This window comes from Mobula hypostoma, chromosome 2, assembly GCF_963921235.1.
Source record: "Mobula hypostoma chromosome 2, sMobHyp1.1, whole genome shotgun sequence".
In the NCBI taxonomy this organism is placed as follows: domain Eukaryota; kingdom Metazoa; phylum Chordata; class Chondrichthyes; order Myliobatiformes; family Myliobatidae; genus Mobula; species Mobula hypostoma.
Genome location: NC_086098.1, coordinates 156,581,093 through 156,599,386, shown reverse-complemented (window position 1 = coordinate 156,599,386; position 18,294 = coordinate 156,581,093). Strand labels below are relative to the sequence as shown.

The following is an 18,294-nucleotide window of genomic DNA, read 5'->3' as shown; positions in this document are numbered from 1 at the left end:
GAACAACACAGCCGATGGAGTGCTGGGGACAGCCAGCAAGTGTTGTCACACATTCAGGCACCAGTTTACATGCCCACACTGCTTGGTAAAACAACACAGAACACAACATGCTACAAAACCACAACAACCAAACAAGCCCCATTCCTTCCTTGCACTCCTCCTTCCTGTAAGCCGAAGACAGGCCATCTTCCCCAGTCTCTAGCCTCCAGCAGATTTGGACTCAGACACTGGGCCTTCAATTACCGCAGCACCACTGATCACCAAACACCAGGTCGCAATCTCAGGACTCGGCGATTCACAAACCAGAGGAACATCGGACCTCTTCCTCCTGTCACACAGAACTTGGACTCTGGAACCCACCATCAAATTGCTGTCCGTGGTGGGGGGTGGGGTGGGGTGGAGTGGAGTGGAGACTTAAGACAAAGGAGCAGAATTGGGCCATTTGGCCATTTGAGTCCATTCTGCCATTTCATCATGGTTGATCCATTTTTCCTCTCAGCCAATTTCCTGCCTTCTTCCTGTATCCCTTCATGCCCTGACCAATCAAGAATCTATCAACCTCTGCCTTAAATATACGTATAGACTTGGCCTCCACAGCTGCCTGTAGCAATGAATTCCACAGGTTCCCCACTCTCTGGCTAAAGAAATTTCTCTTTATCTCTATTCTAAAAGGATGCCCCTCTATTCTGAGGCTGCATCCTCTGGCTTAAGACTCTCCCACCCAAGGAAACATCCTCTCTACAACCACTCTATCTAGGCCTTTCACCATTCAGTAGATTTCAATGAGATCACCCCTCATTCTTTAGAATTCTGGTGAATACAGGCCCAGAAATATCAAATGCTCTTCATATGTTGTTGTTCAAACCTGGAATCATTTTTATGAATCTTCTTTGAATGCTCTCCAGTTTCACATATCCTTTCTAACTTAAGGGGCCCAAAACTGCTCGCAATGCTCCAAGTGGGGTCTTACCTTTGCTTTATAAAGTCTCAGCATTGCATTCTTGCTTTTATATTCTAGCCTTCTGAAATGAATGCTCACATCGAATTTGCTTTCCTCAGCACAGACTCAACCTGCAAATTAACCTTTAGGGAATCCTGCACAAGAACTCTCAAGTCCCTTTTGCATCTCAGTTTTTTATGCTTTCTCTCCATTTAGAAAGTAGTCAACCTTTTCATGTTTTCTACCAAAGTGCATGATCATACATTTCCTGATACTGTATTCCATCTGCCACTTTGCTCATTCTCCTAATCTGTCTCAGTCCTTCTGTAATCTCTCTACTTTCTCAACTACCTGCTCCTCCACCTGTTTTTGTGTTGTCTGCAAACTCTGCATCAAAGCCATCAATTACATCATCCAAATCATTAACATATAACGTAAAAAGAATCGGTCCCACTAGTTACTGGCCGCCAACCAGAAAAGCCTCCCTTTATTCCCACTCTTTGGCTCCAGCCTGTCCTCTAACACCCCCACATCCCTGTCCCTAAACACTAGCCTGACAACTAACTCCCCTCTTTGTTCCCAAAACCATCTCCACAAGCCCAATAGGAAAGGTACGTCACATCCAGAGTTTCTCCGGTTAGCGGACGATTTCCCTCCATGCCTCTCTGACATAGTAGGGAACTGCGTACGAGGCAAGTTACAGCAATGGTTTGCCATTGCTGTCTGCCGGCTGAGTTTCCAAAGAGATCACCGGCACGGATGGAAAGCGTGCAGGGGAGCTGGCTGGATTTGAACTCGGGACCTTTCGTCCAGAAGTCTGGCACTGATGCCACTACACTACCAGCCGGGTCTACAAGCCCAATAAAACTCTAAGAACAACTAATACCTGAACAGAGGTTACAACTTGGTGCCATCTTGAATTACTTGGCAACCTACTAAATTCAAGTGCCCGAGGTAAAAAGTAGATAATGTTGCGAAGGTATTCAAGTAACTGTGATTACTGTAATTTGAATAGCTACATTCATGAAATATATGTAATCAAACTGAGATTATTCAAGTTCTCCAGTTGCTGTTGCTGTTGCTGTCACTGTACTAGGGGAGATGTATGATGGATTCTAATTTATTTGATATATGAAGTGAAATGGGCAGGTTGTTCACTGAATCAAATGTTCACATGCAGAATCTTGTCACGTTACATGTTGAATGATTGCTTTCTAACTTGGGTTTCTTTGGAGGGCAGAAAAATTGATCACCTGAGAATCTGAGAAGATTCCTTTTTGTTTTTTTTTTCATTTTCCTTCAGTGGCTCTTGGTTTTTCAATGAGTTTCAGGAGGTTATTTGATTTTGGTATAATGGGAGAAATAGGCATCTGGATATTGTAAGCTGGTAAACTGGGAAGGCAAATACAAAGGCATGATGTTTCAATATTGAGTGTAAGCTAGTCATGTCGCGTTTGTATGTCCAACATTTAGGGTGGGATTTCAGATCAGACCAAAGCAGTCCTTTCATTGAAGGGCATTAGTGAAACAGTTAACTTTAGTGACAGTTCAATAGCTAGTTCAGTAGACTTTGGCAGGGTCTAAATGAGATCACTGGGCGCAAAGAAAAGGCTGGGAATATCAATAACTGTGACGCTTCTCTTCCTGACGAACTTAACGTATTCTACGCAAAATTCGAACAGAAGAGGAGCGTCCCGCTCCCTCTGGATGAACCGGACCTGGTGGCATCAAGATTCATCATCACCGAGGAGGTCATTAGAAGGGCCTTCCTAAGGATAAATCCAAGGAAGGTGACGGGCCCAGATGGCGTCGCAGGACGGGTTCAACGGGCCTGTGCAAGCGAGCTAGCTGGAGTGTTTGCTGACATCTTCAACTGCTCCTTGCTTCAGTCTAAGATCCCCTCGTGTTTTAAGAAGGCAACAATAATCCCAGTGCCGAAGAAGAGCAAGGTGGCATGCCTGAATGACTACCGACCTGTGGCTCTGACATCAATTGCTATGAAGTGCTTCAAGAGATTGGTTATGGCACACATCAACCACAGCCTACCGGTGAACCTCGACGCTTTGCAATTCGCCTACCAAAGAAACAGGTCAACGGCAGATGCCACCTCTCTGGCCCTACATTCCTCTTTAGAACACCTGGAGAATAAAGACGCATATGTAAGGCTCCTTTTCATTGACTACAGCTTTGCCTTTAATACGATCATTCCAAATAAACTGATTCCTAAGCTCCAGAACCTGGGCCTTAGCACTCCGATCTGCAGCTGGATCTTCAACTTCCTCACAGACAGGACCCAGGCTGTAAAAATAGGGGACAAGCTCTCCTCTACAATCACTCTGAGCACCGGTGCCCCATAAGGCTGTGTACTCAGCCCCCTGCTGTACTTACTGTACGCCCATGATTGTGTAGCCAAGTTTCCGTCAAACTCAATATATGAGTTTGCTGATGACACAACAATTGTAGGCCGTATCTCGGGTAATGATGAGTTTGAGTACAGAGAGGAAATTAAGAACCTGGTGGCATGGTGTGAAGACAATAACCTATCCCTCAACGTCAGCAAGACGAAGGAATTGGTTGTTGACTTTAGAAGGAGTAGCGGACCGCACGATTCAATTTGCATCGGTGGTGCGCAAGTGGAACAGGTCAAAAGCTTTAAGTTCCTCAGGATCAATATCACAAATGACCTGACTTGGTCCAACCAAGCAGAGTTCACTGCCAAGAAGGCCCACCAGTGCCTTTACTTCCTGAGAAAACTAAAGAAATTTGGCCTGTCCCCTATAACCCTCACTAATTTTTTATAGATGCACCATAGAAAGCATTCTTCTAGGGTGCATCACAACCTGGTATGGAAGTTGTCCTGTCCAAGATCAAAAGAAGCTGCAGAAGATCGTGAACACAGCGCAGCACATCACACAAACCAACTTTCCGTCCGTGGACTCCCTTTACACCGTACGCTGTCGGAGCAGTGCTGCCAGGATAATCAAGGACACGACCCACCCAGCCAACAGACTTTTCGTCCCTCTTCCCTCCAGGAGAACGCTCAGGAGCTTGAAGACTCATATGGCCAGATTTAGGAACCGCTTCTTTCCAACTGTGATAAGACTGCTGAACGGCTCCTGACCCGGATCTAGGCCGTACCCTCCAAATATCTGGACCTGCCTCTCGGTTTTTTTTTGCACTACCTTACTTTCCATTTTTCTATTTTCTATTTATGATTTATAATTTAAATTTTTAATATTTACTAATTTTAACTATTTTTAATATTTGTAATCCAGGGAGTGGGAAGCGCAGAATCAAATATCGCTGTGATGATTGTACATTCTAGTACCAATTGTTTGGCTACAATAAAGTGTAAAGATAAAGCTTTTTGGTGATCGGTATCTGTCTGAAGTTGTATGTAAAGTGTACAACACAAATGAGCCATTTGGCCCAATTTGTTTTTGTGTTTGCACACAAGGCTCTGTACTATTCATCCAAACCTATCAACATATTTCTCCATCCCCTCATATAGTTTATTTGGCCTTCCCTTAACTGCCAATGCCTATTGCATCGAGCATGAAAAGAATACCATGCTCTTTCCTTTCTGTAAAGGAATCAGAACTTTAAAAAGATGATTATGGGTACAGAATAAGTGTGATAAAGTACATCATGACTTGATATCGATTTTGCTGTAAAAGGGCTTAGTAAAAATAGCAATTTGCACTCCGGAATGGGTTGCAGAGTGATGACTTGTATCTCGGTTGTAGTCTAGCTGTGCAATTTAGTGGGTTAACACTTCATGGGAAGGGCTTGGAGAAGTGTATTATAGTACTATCAATGCATCTCACCTTTCCCCTTTCTGTTTAATAATCTGCCCCAACCACTACCACTAGCTTTTTACTTGGTTAAAGTAGCATAATGTTTTCTGATCACATTCTCCTATATAATAAACAATTTTGTGGCATCGTGTACTTTTTTAATTAAGTAGGTGAGAAATTCTTCAGTAAGATTGAGGTCTCTTTGGTATTTCTTTAAATAACCCTGTATCTTGGACTCTGAACTCTGTGTTTCTATGTGATTTGATAAATAAACCATATGATCTTGGCCTGAAATGTTGATTGTACTATTTTCCATAGACGCTGTCTAGCCTGCTGAGTTTCTCCAGCATTTTGTGTGTGTGTTGCTAGGATTTCCAGCATCTGCAGATTTTCTCTTCTATGTGACTGTAACCATGTTCTTGGTTTCCAGTCAGTACAAAACAAAATTAGTCATCATTGTTTCATGTAGAGAATTGCAAATTGCTGACTGTATGGCTCAGAAGTGGGTTAGATAATTAATGCAGAATTTTCTTTGATTATTTTCAAAAGAATATTGTGCTTTGCTTTACTTTTTAAGTTGATGGAATCAAGATGTCACTGGGAATGATGAATTATAGGTCCTGACTTTTTTCCTTTTTGCGTTGTACCATAAATTATTTTAAATTTCCTACTCTTCTATCTAATTGTTTAACAAGCTCCAGGAGTGCAACCTTGGAATCCAGGCAGCAGACAAAAGATATAAAAAATGCAGTAAGTTAGAATAGGATCTGGCATGATGTGTAAGTAAAATCCTACTAACTGGTATGTCCGCGGGAGGAAACCAGAGCACCCCGAATAACCGACGCATTCCACGAGGATGCACGGGGATGTACAGAGGATGCCAGGATTGAACTCTTGAATTCAGGCCTGAGCTGTAATAGCATTGCACTAACAGCTACACTACCATAGTTCCTTCATGATATATCTGAATCTAGTGTGCCCAAATATAAAGCATCTTTTTGATTTACTTGAGTTTAAATTTTATTTCAAAATGACTTGTTCTTCATTTTCCTGAATAGGAGGTGCACTTTTGTTCTGTAATAGTGTTCGTGAGAGTTGTTGGGGTTATAACTTCCTTGACTGGCCATTTTATCTCTATTTATCCCTAGCCTTAAAGTGCGTTGTAGTTTTCCAACTTCCTTTTCTGTTTGACATGCTTCTTTCACCTGTATCAAAGAGGACTCATCCTGGGCTAAATGTGTTATGATTACAAAAATCTGTCAGACTGTTTTGATAGATAAGAGAATATACAAACTCCAGCTAGATTTCAAAAGGTGTTTTCTACAGGGTTGTTGCAAACATGTATTGGAGAATAGCTCTGTTATTTGGGCAAAGTACCAAAACAAAGCAGGAATTGATTGTTGCATTGTGTAGTTTAATTCTGTTTTTAAATGGCTTGGACACAATAGGTGTAACATTGGAAATTTTTAGTTGATGGAAAAGTAGGGTGCTTGGCAAACAATAAGAGGAGTTGGAAACTTCAGAGAGGACCTGATATGTTTGGTCAATTGCATAGAGGTGTGAGCTATCATTTGGAAGGATCTGGCAATATGCAGCTAAAGGGTGTGATTGTTTAAAGAAACTTGTGAGGATTGTTCAATTGCTCTGTAGTAAGTATGACTAAAATCTATTGTACAGAACTGATTCACCATAATAGTTTGGTCATGGGTCATGAAAATGCTTGGGATAAAAAGTACTCAACTAGGCGGGAGGAGAGAGAGCAGCGCGCCGCTTGTGCGCAGTCCTCCAGTGAAAAATGATACCGTATCCGTTAAATAGGGGCTGTGGACAATTCTGATTTGATGGAGATGGACGTGAAAGCACAGAGGAACATCTGGAGAAATTTCTGAAACGCCAGTTCGCTACTGTTGTTACTGCGCGGTCTGGAATCTGCCGGAGAGAAGACCTCAAAATCCCCGGCTTTGCCTGCTGTTGGCAACCAAGATTGAGGTCGAATCGTTCGGACAGAGATGGCGCTCAGTACTCGGTGTCGGAGAGCTGATCGGAGGCTCGAAGTCTTCGGATAACTCAGAGTTGGACTGTAGTCGGCATGGCAGGGAGAGTTTTTCTTCCTTCTCCCGTTTGCGTGAGATGTGAGACATTTGAGAGACTTTGAACTTTTTACTGCGCTCATGGACTTCTTCATCAAGTTATGGTATTGTTGCACTGTTGTAACTATATGTTATAATTATGCGGTTTTGTTAGTTTTTTCAGTCTTGGTCTGTCCTGTGTTTTGTGATATCACACCGGAGGAAATATTGTATCATTTCTTAATGCATGCATTACTAAATGACAATAAAAGAGGACTGCGTGTCTTCATAATCTAAACTGAGAAACTATTTAAAGACTTCTAAAATAGATTTAATGAATAACATTGGGGAAGATGAAATATTATGGTCAAATTTAGTTCTTTCAGTAAAGAGTTGGCAGGAGCACTGTGCTGTATGGTATCATACAAAGTTGTACATTCCTATGAAAGGAAGGGGTTTTGGCAGATAGCAGAACAGATTGAAATACTGGGAAGGATGAGGAAGAAAGCACTTGCAATTGTATAATAATTTATTGCACCTCAGGGTACCCCAAGTACTTTGCAACCAATGACTTGCTTTTGAAGTGTGATGACTTGCATGGGTAAATAATACAGCAAATTTTACCATAGCAAGGTTCCATAAACAGCAAATGAGTGAAAGGAGCTGGGGCTAATTCACAACCATTTTGGCTTTTAGAGCCTGAGTTAAAAGTACATCGTAAAAGCACTTGAAAGATGGCAAGATATCAGAGCTTTGATTAATTCTGTGGACATTTGCAAATTTGTTTTGAAGTTTAACATGAGAAAGTTTTGAAGTGTAGCAGAGAAGCCCAGATAATGCTGATGTGGATTTTGCTGTGTTCATATTAATTCCATCTCTTTAAACCTGTTGGGTCTATTTTCCATTCTTGTGTATTTTTTAGAATGTCAAATATTAATTTTTTGATAGAAATCAAAACAAAAAACTGCAAATGATATAACTATGAAATCTTGGAAGTAATTTGGCAAATTAGGCTATATCTGTTGAAAGAAATGGTTTAAAGTTTCGGGTTGAAGAAACAGGGAAGAAGGAAAATAAGTTAAATTTAAATTACAGAGAAGGCGGAGGAGGAAGAGATGGGCTAAAGGAAATATCTCTTTGGGGGAACCAGGATTACCACAGGAATAAGTTGAAGTGGTCATTATTTTAAAATGGGGGCACTTGGAGAATAAGAATATAAAGTTGTGAAGTGCAGGGTTGTAGTTCATGGCCAGTCAGTACCCTAGGTGGATGACCTGCAGAAATGACCTGTTCTGTTATAAAGAAGGACAGTTATTTGGAGCTATACAGTTCTATATTGAAATAGAATCATCATTCTGCATCAGACCCAGAATATGAAGTGATGCCTTTTCTCAAACTGGGAGAATGGGAATTACAAAGTAATCACACTTTAGGAGAATATTGTGTAATTTACAGCATTTATTTTTTTTAAATTTGTGCTTAAATTATTGAAGATGAAGCAAAATACATAAGCTGCCATTTGATTAGGTGTTTCTTAATTACATCTATCTAATTTGGTTCCAAGCCAATTAATATCCTTACTTGATTAAATTATATCACCCTGTTTCACCTGTTATTTAGCAGTATAATTCCAGTTTTTTTTCAGTGAATGCTTTCCTGTATACTTTTTGCCTTTTACTAATGTGACATTCTTGGATTCCCCATTGTAGGTTCTGACAGTTTCCCTTGTGGTGTCTGTGTGGAGAAGGCCACACACACTCCAGTTCAACGACGGCTTTTGCTTGCATTTTCCAGTGTTTCTTCTGTCAAAGAGTGCACCAGGCCTGTAATTCTTCGACTGCCAGCCCTGAGCTCAGCAGTGAAGAACACCCTTTGGAAATGGTGAAGATGACGAAATCAAAAACCTTCCAGGCTTATTTGCCAAATTGCCACCGGACATACAGCTGCATTCACTGTCGAGCTCATCTTGCAAATCATGATGAGTTAATTTCCAAGGTAAGCAGAAGCAATAAGGGAAGGTTTGAATGATGAACAGTTGTTTAATTTTGTTTTCTACTCTGAGCGGTTTGCTGTAGGTCAGCATCAAAATGTTGTGCTTGTCATGGGCTGAGCTTCCATTCTGAACATCAGGCCACGCAGAGTGAGCTGAATGCAATCTAGCAAACTTCTATGGAATATTTAAGCACATTCAGTAGGAACTGAAAATCATCTGAGTTCTTAAATTATGACTTTTGATGGAATGGATACGAAGAAACCATTTTATTGACAGGAGAGTACTTCAACTGAACAAGCCAAAGGTGAGTTAAGAGAATATTTTTAAGTGAAAGCTGGTGTGGTCTAAAATTGTGATAAGTACAGGATTTATTGCACAAACTGGATAGCTAGATTTAGCATAGACAAAACCCTATACCGAATAACATAAATTCAGGGAGGAGTAGGCCCTTCAATCCTACTCTGCCATTAAGATTGCGTATGGTCTTCTGTCTAAAGCGCTATCACCATATTAATGTTTAGAAAACTTTGAATATCTGCTTTGAATGAATAAGGCAACTGAGCTTTCACAGTTGTCTGGGACAGAGAATTCTAAGTTTCACAGATTTCATCTCCTCTGACCCCAAATGCCCTGTCCCTTATTCTGAACTGTGCATACTATTCCTATAAACTTAGCTAGAAGGAATGTTATCCCTGTATCTAGCCTGAAAAGCTTTTACTTTTTTTTTTAAGAGTAATATATATTATAATGGGATCTTCTCTCATTCTTCTAAACTCTAGAGTAGTGGTCACCAACTGTTGTAAGCCCAAGATCCCCTCCCTCAACCTTAGTGAAAGGCAAGATCTACCTACTAAATCGTTCAGAGAAAAAACAGCTCGGATTGTACTTCCAATTTGAGGCCTATTATTTGGGCTAATTGTATTTGAATTACACAAAATATGTTTATCAAACTTTTAAATTAATTCAAACAAGAAAACACTGTAATTAGCATATCAAACAGGCCATAGCTGTCTTTCTTCAAGAATATTACAATACTTCACACCTTTAATTCTAAGTTTCATTATTTAATTTTATTTCAACATGAAAAATAAATGAATAAAAATTGACTGTTGCACTCAGTGTGATGATTGGGGCTGAATACTTTCTGCTAGTTCCCTGAAATTTAGCTCATAACTAACTACAGATAGCCAGTCTGAGACAGTCTGTGAGGTGTCTGTCAGTAAGATTTAATAATTTTCATCTGTGAAAATGCAATTTCACATAGATAAGTTGACCTGAAGTAGGCACTGACTTTTGGTGCTATAAAACCAACGCGTACATCGCGCATTGCTGGGGCCCCATCAGTTGTAATTGCCACCAGTTTATGAATGGGGATGTCATTTTCACGGACCTATTTTTCAAACTCATTGTAAATATCCTCACCTCTCGTTCTCTCCTTTAATTGCAAAAGAGTGAGGAAGTCCTCCTTTGTTGTAAAATCCTGGAAAGCCATTCTGACAAATACAACAAGCTGAGCTGTTTACATTACATCCAGGGATTCATCGAACTGCAGTGAGAAAATATTCAGAGTGACAAGTCAATCCACGTCCTCTGACAGTGATTCTACCCTCCTTGTCACTGTTGCAGGGCCAAGCGGTATATTATGTATTGTGGTTGTGATGCCGTTTTTGTTTTTAAAGTCATTAAAAACAGTCTCTGTGGTAATGGCCATTGCTTCCTTGAATAAATCGCTATCTATAAAAGGCTTCTTGTGTTTAGCCAAAAGGTGACTTACGCGAAATGATGCTTCAATAGCGGCCTTATTTTGAGCAGCATGTTTTGTGAAAAACGATTGCTGGGCCTTCAACCCAGATTTCAGCTCCTCAACTTTCCTGGCACGAATTGCGCTCTTTGGGGGGGTAAGTGTCTTTAAATTTCTGGTGGTTGGTGTTGTGGTGCCGCTCCAGATTCCCTCTTTTAGTCGGTGCTTGTGTTTGGTGGCACAACATACATACACACTTGTCTTTCACCAAGGTAAACAGAAATTCCTCTTCCCATTCTGGTTGGAATTTGTATGTTTTCGCCTTCTTTCGTGGAGCCTTCGCCATGCTATCAGGATATCATGAGCAAGTGCCGTATATTGATGTTTGCAACAGTCTGTACTCTTATCTAATCTAATTGGTCACTTTGAAGCAGCACAAGCTACGCTGAAAATGCAGTGCATGAAGGAGGAGCTACACACATGCGCACTGGGCAGAAAGAACGGAACTAAAACCCCGAAACCCAGAAACAATCTCTCTTTACAAACAGCTTTCAGTAGCGAAAGTATTGCTATAGTACTATTATCCTAATTAGTATTACTTATTTTTATAATGCTCACATTACATCAGTATTTGTGTATTTTTAATTTTTTTTGGGATCTACTGGGAAAGTCTCAAAGATCGACGGGTTGGCGACCACTACTCTAGAGAATACAGCCCCAGTCTGCTCAATTTCTCCTCGTATGACAAATCTGCCATTCTTGGAACCATTCTGTTGAATCTTCACTACACTTTTATGGCGAGTACATTCCTTTTATAGATAAGGAAATCAAAATTGAAGAGGAACCCTATTATTGTACAATTGTATTATTTTCCTGCTCTTGTACCTAAATCCTCTAGTAATGAGGTAATATACCATTTGCTCTTTTAATTGCTTGCTATACCTCTTTTTGACCATAAATCCTACCCAACTTCTCACCATTAAAGGGCTATCTAATGGCACAGCCAAATAAGCTGCTGCATTAGTTGTGACCCAGGTTCAATTCTGATGTCAGGTGTGGAGTTTTCAACTTCTTCCCAGGACTGAGAGCTTCATCACATATTACAAGGCTATGTGGGTTGGTGGTTGATTGACCATTGTAAATGGCTCCCAGAATGGTAAAATCTGGGGGACAGTTGAAGGGAATGTGAAAGAATAAAATGATAGGGTAGGAAAGTTGTCTTGTAGGCTTAAATTTTCTGTGGTGTATTTAGATTTGCCATACCAATTGAGAACTATGAATTAATAATATATCAATATATGCTGTTGTACCTCTTCACGTTTTCATTTACACTGCCCATTCCTGTTCTTAAGCTTGCATTTTTTTTGAGATTGTTGATGTATTCTGACCCAAACTGTTTTGTATGCTATTGTCTGCCATCCCCACTGGACAAATGGAGAGTGGGTGTCCCAGTAACCCAAGATCTCAGATTGATTTCTGGAATTCTTCAGAAGAGTCAGGTTTTTATTTCTATTGTATTATACACAATGGCCACTTTATTAGGTACTTCCTATATCTACTATAGTGGCTACTGTGTAGGTTCGTGGTCTGCTGCTGTAACCCAACCACTTCAAAGTTCAATATCTTGTGTTCAAAGTGGTTATTTGAGTTACTGTCACCTTCTTTTCATCTTAAACCAGTTTGCCATTTTTCTCTGACCTCTCTTGTGAATGAGATATATTTGCCCACAGAACTGCTTCTTTTCTCTGTAAACTCTAGACTGTTTTGTGTGAAATCTCAGGAGATCAGCAGTTTCAGAGATGCTCAAACCACACCATCTGGCACCAACAATCATTCCATGATCAAATTCACTTGGATCATATTTCTTCCCCATTCTGATGTTTGGTTTGAACATCTGAACCTCTTGACCAGGTCTGCATGCGTTTATGGATTGAGTGTCTGCCACGATTGGCTGATTAGACAATTCTATTAATGAGCAGGTTACCTGATAAAGTGGCCACTGATGGTATAGTTTTTATTCTTTTGTTCCCATAGAAATAGCATGGAGCTGCTTTCTTTACACTGTCCTGCACTCTATTCTGGTTAATTTTGTTATTTAGAAGTTATGTTAAAACACAGTAATATTCCGATAAGAAGTTCCTATATCCCTACTTGCTGTGCTGACAAGGATGGTGTGTTGTTTCAGTTCTGTAACCTTGCACCTTTTGGGAGAGGTGTGGGTTTCAATTGGCATTGGAAAGATTATGTAATCTGAAATGGGTATGAATTTTTCCCTAATGTTCTTGTTGACTTTAGCCTGATACCTACTGAACTGTAATGTTTTTTGCCAGCTTTTCAACATCAAACAAAGCTTGTAGCTGACTTAATGGAAGATACAATTTAAAAATTGAGAGTGTGGTATGATGTAATCCACAGAACTGAATGTCCAGTAATTGTGTAGTTGATCCCACTTGTAAAGACTATAATATTATAAAACTATGAAGTACCAAAGGCATTCAACCTACTGTGTTCATGCCAGCCAGCAAGTACCTATCTGTACTAATCCCATTTTCCAGCACTTGGCTCATTGCCTCCTATGCCTCCGCTAAATACTTATGAAACATTGTGGGAGTACTTCACCCCTTCAGGAGCAAGTTCCAACTTTCAATTACTATATGTGGGTGAAAAATTCTTCCTTGTATTCCCTCTATGTCTTACATCCCTTAAAACTATATCTTCTCTGGTCCGGGGTAAAGATCCTCACCTTTCATCCTCCTCAGGTTTATCCAAATGCTTCATTCCAGGCAACATTTTAGTAAATCCCCTCTCCCTTCTGGTGAAATCATATCCATCCTTCCTATGTTGAAACGATCAAGATTGCATACAGTAGATCGACTGCAATCCAAGCAATATTTTATATAGCTGCACCATAATCTTCTTGCGTATTCTATTTATTTGTACTGCTGCCTTTGGGGATCTTTGACATGTACATCAAGGTTCCTCTGTACTTCCTCTGGTCATATTATTCTCTAAGTATATGCAACTTCTATTACTCCTAAAATGCATCAAGTAACATATTCCATGATTAACTTCCTTCTACCATTGTGCTGCCTGTCAAACTAACTCCTTGATGTAGTTCTGTTGCCAAAGACTGCCCTCATTACCAATAACAACACAGACTTTTGTGTTTTCTACAAACTTCCAAATATATCTTCTACATTATTCTGATTGTTAATGTATATAGTGGACAGCAAGGTTCCTTGCAGTATACCACTTTCTTGGGTGTCCAGTTGCAAAAGCTTGTGATTGTCCAGTGTTTATTTGAAATATTTAATATTTCAATGTCTTGCTGGCTTTACCCCTCATAATGAAGGAGCTGCACAAATTCATGTCTTCTATCCAGTATTTGAACTATTTTCCAGTATGTGACTGTTTTTAAAATTAACTCTATATCTCCCATCCCATCTCTCGCCTGCAATTGTCCTGCATTAGTATGGTCAGTAATGCTACACCATGTCTGTGGATTTCAGTGTATCATTAGTCATCTAACATTTGATCCTGCAACCTGCTTCACACCAGGTTTATCTGCTTGGAAGCTAGCCTATCAGTTCAAATTGTGCTGTATTTTTAAGTTAACTGCTTCTCATGGATTTGGATGGTTGGTCACACAGATACAAAACTTCTGCAATCAACAGGTAATCTGAGTTTGTCTGATTTAATTTTTTTTTAAATTACTCTCCTTATTGTATTGTGGAAAACATTTACTTGGCGTTCACTGGGCCTTGGCTTCAGATTAAGCAGCATGGTATCTTTATGTTTAATTGTGCCCAGATCAGAGATTTGGAAGTTTTAGACAAGTCAAGTCACTTTTTTAGATTATGAAGACACGCATATTGTCATTTAGTAATGCATGCATTAGGAAATGATACAATATTTCCTTCGGTGTGATATCACAAAACACAGGACAGACCAAGACTGAAAAAAACAGACAAAACCACATAATTATAACATATAGTTACGACAGTGCAACAATACCATAACTTGATGAAGAAGTCCCTGAGCACAGTAAAAGTTCAAAGTCTCTCAAATGTCCCACATCTCGCGCAGATGGGAGAAGGAAGAAAAACTCTCCCTGCCATGCCCCACCACAATCTGTCTCTGAGTTATCCGAAAACTTCGAGCCTCCAGATCAGCTCTCCGACACAGAGTACCGAGCGCCATTTTTATTGTCATTTCGACTGTAACTGCTGGTACAGTACACAGTAAAAATGAGACTGTTTTTCAGGAACATGGTGCTACATGAAACAATATAAAAACTAGACTGAGCTACGTAAAAACAACACAAAAACTACACTAGACTACAGACCTACCCAGGACTGCATAAAGTGCACAAAACAGTGCAGGCATTACAACAAATAATAAACAAGACAATAGGTACAGTAGAGGGCAATAGGTTGGTGTCAGTCCAGACTCTGGGTATTGAGGAGTCTGATGGCATGGGGGAAGAAACTGTTACATAGTCTGGTCATGAGGGCCCGAATACGTTGGTGCCTTTTGCCAGATGGCAGGAGGAAGAAGAGTTTGTATAAGGGGTGCGTGGGGTCCTTCATAATGCTGCATCTGCAAAGCAAACAGCATGTGGTGTAAATGTCTGTAATGGCGGGAAGAGAGACCCTGATGATCTTCTCAGCTGACCTCACTATTCATTGCAGGGTCTTACGATCTGAGATGGTGCAATTTCCGGACCAGGCAGTGATGCAGCTGCTCAGGATGCTCTCAATACAACCTCTGTAGAATGTGGTGAGGATGGGGGGTGGGAGATGGACTTTTCTCAGCCTTCACAGAAAGTAGAGACGCTGCTGTGCTTTCTTTGCTATGGAGCTGGTGTTGAGGGACCAGGTGAGATTCTCCACCAGGTGACCACCAAGAAATTTGGTGCTCTAAACGATCTCTACTGAGGAGTCGTCGATGTTCAGTGAAGAGTGGTCACTCCGTGTCCTCCTGAAGTCAACAACCATCTATTTTTGTTTTGTTCACATTCAGAGACAGGTTGTTGTAAGATCTATTAATCCTTTGGATATAATTTGTTGTCATTGTAAGATGCTGTGTGTTTCTTATATTGACTGATGTTTATAACCAAAAACTAAAATTAATTGCAGGACTGTGAATTTATCCCAAAGATGCTAAGTCTGAAGAGTAGTTGATGGAGGCAGCTGAGTTGTACACAATCCATATTAATGACTTGAATGCAAAGTTGTGTAACATGTTTGTTGGTGGTTCAAAGCTAAGTTTAAAAATAAAAGCTATGAAAACCTGAGAGTTGGCAGGGATGCAGTGGGAAAATGAAGCTGTTCACCTGGAGAAGATTTGAACATCTGTACTGTAGTGGTAAGAAACTTGTAAATCTTAGAGAAAACAAATCCAATAATGTACTTGAAGCACAAAAAAAGGATATTTTTGTTGGCCTTTATTGCAAGATATTCGGGATACAACAATGAGGAAGTTGTGCTATGGTTGTATATTGTCCACTGCTCTGAGACCGCACCTGAGTACTTATTTTCCCCCTTTGTCTCTGAACCCAAGGATGTACTTAGCTTGGAAGTGTTGCATAGATTCAGAAGATTGATTTCTAGGATGAATTGAGGGTATTGCCCTATAAAGAAAAATTGAGTGGTAAGATTAGATTATATTTTTTGTAGTTAATAAAATTGTGAACTTTGAGATGTCCATAACTACTGAGAGGGATTTGGTAGATTAATTGCTGAGGAGCTGATTCCTTTTGTTGAAGAGCCTTGAATTTGGCAGAATTTTAGACCAAGGGAAAAAAAAATTTTTTTCTCCCCACAGTTGTAAACCTTTGAAATGTATGACAGATGAACATGTACAGTTCTCTGGGATGTATATTTAAAGCCAAACAATTTGTTTTGGGATTGCTTTTCAAAAAATAAAATATATTTGATGTCTAGTAGACTCAAAGAACACGTTAGATGATAAACGTATTGAGTTTATCATAAAGCTGAAGGCTGCATGGCTTGCTACTCTTTCCATTTCTAACGCTGCTCCAATAAGTTTGAAAACTGAAGGAAAGTGTTTACAATATAGAAGGACATGCGATGACTGATGGGGTTCTTGCAACCAAATCTTTTCATGTGCTTTTAATATCTTCCTTAACAAATGAGCTCTCAAAAAGGTATTGTGTAAAACTTGCATGCCTAAGAGTCCGAAAATGATGCTCTTTTAATCTCATACAGGATAGAATTTGGATTAGAGACTCTGATTAATTTTGTTTAAAGCATGTTAATTGTTACTTCTTTTTCTTCTTTCTCAGTCATTCCAGGGCAGCCAGGGCCGTGCATACCTGTTCAACTCTGTGTAAGTATGTGGCTGTTTGCTGCTGTACAATCTGAGGAGCTCTTGTTTCCTTGTGACTGCTGATGTATCCTTAATCTGTGTTTATGATTCTGTTCCATTTTCTTTAAAAGGTAGGGGTGAAGAGGTTGTTATAAGATGGGTATCAGCAAGTAACAGGTAACAATAACACAAATCATAAAATTACACCGGCACAGAAATATTTCAAATGTCATTAGAAACGGGGATGGTGCCGGAGGATTGGCATATTGCTCATATCGTTCCATTGTTTAAAAAGGGTTCTAAGAGTAAACCTAGCAATTATCGGCCTGTGAGTTTGACGTCAGTGGTGGGTAAATTAATGGAAAGTATGCTTAGAGATGGTATATATAATCATCTGGAAAGACAGGATCTGATTAGGAACAGTCAACATGGATTTGGCGTGGAAGGTCATGTTTGACAAATCTTACTGAATTTTTTTGAAGAGGTTACAAAGAAAGTTGACAAGGGTAAAGCAGTGGATGTTGTCTGTATGGACTTCAGTAAGGCCTTTGACAAGTTTCCACACGAAAGATTAGTTAGGAAGGTTCAATCGTTAGGGATTAATATTGAAGTAGTAAAATAGATTCAGCAGTGGCTGTATGGGAGACACCAGAGAGTAGTAGTCAGATTGGAGGCTGGTGACTAGCGGTGTGCCTCAGGGATCTGTACTGGGTCCAGTGTTGTTTGTCATATACATTAATGATCTGGATGATGGGGTGGTAAATTGGATTAGTAAGTATGCAGATGATACTAAGATAGGTGGAGTTGTGGATAATGAAGTAGGTCTTCAAAGCTTGCAGAGAGATTTGGGCCAGTTAGAAGAGCGGGCTGAAAGATGGCAGATGGAGTTTAATGTTGATAAATGTGAGGTGCTACATTTTGTTAGGACTAATCAAAATAAGACATGCATGGTAAATGGTAGGGCGTTGAAGAATGCAGTAGAACAGAGGGATCTAGGAATAATGGTGCATAGTTCCCTGAAGGTGGAATCTCATGTGGATAGGGTGGTGAAGAAAGATTTTGGTATGCTGGCCTTTATAAATCAGAGCATTGAGTATAGGAATTGGGATGTAATATTAAAATTGTACAAGGCATTGGTGAGGCCAAATTTGGAGTATTGTGTATGGTTTTGGTCACCGAATTAGAGGAAAGATGTCAACAAAATACAGAGTACAGAGAAGTTTTACGAAAAATTCTACCTGGATTTCAGCACCTAAGTTACAGAGGGAGGTTGAACAAGTTGGGTCTTTATTCTTTGGAGCGTAGAAGGTTGAGGGGGGACTTAATAGAGGTATTTAAAATTATGAGGGGGATAGATAGAGTTGACGTGGATAGGCTTTTTCCATTGAGAGTAGGGGAGATTCAAACAAGAGGACATGAGTTGA

General features: G+C 40.0%; 1 protein-coding gene across 4 annotated transcripts in view; it reads left to right on the top strand.

Annotated features, from left to right (window-relative positions):
- ypel1 (yippee-like 1) overlaps positions 1 to 18,294 on the top strand; it is a 51,319-nt gene that overhangs the window by 12,312 nt on the left and 20,713 nt on the right. For 3 of the 4 annotated variants that reach the window (XM_063040910.1, XM_063040909.1, XM_063040911.1), the window contains exons 2-3: positions 8,516 to 8,801; positions 16,848 to 16,891. In XM_063040910.1, the coding sequence (XP_062896980.1) occupies positions 8,685 to 8,801; positions 16,848 to 16,891 (161 nt within the window). In that variant the 5' untranslated portion in view covers positions 8,516 to 8,684. The other variant, XM_063040912.1, reaches the window with a different exon arrangement.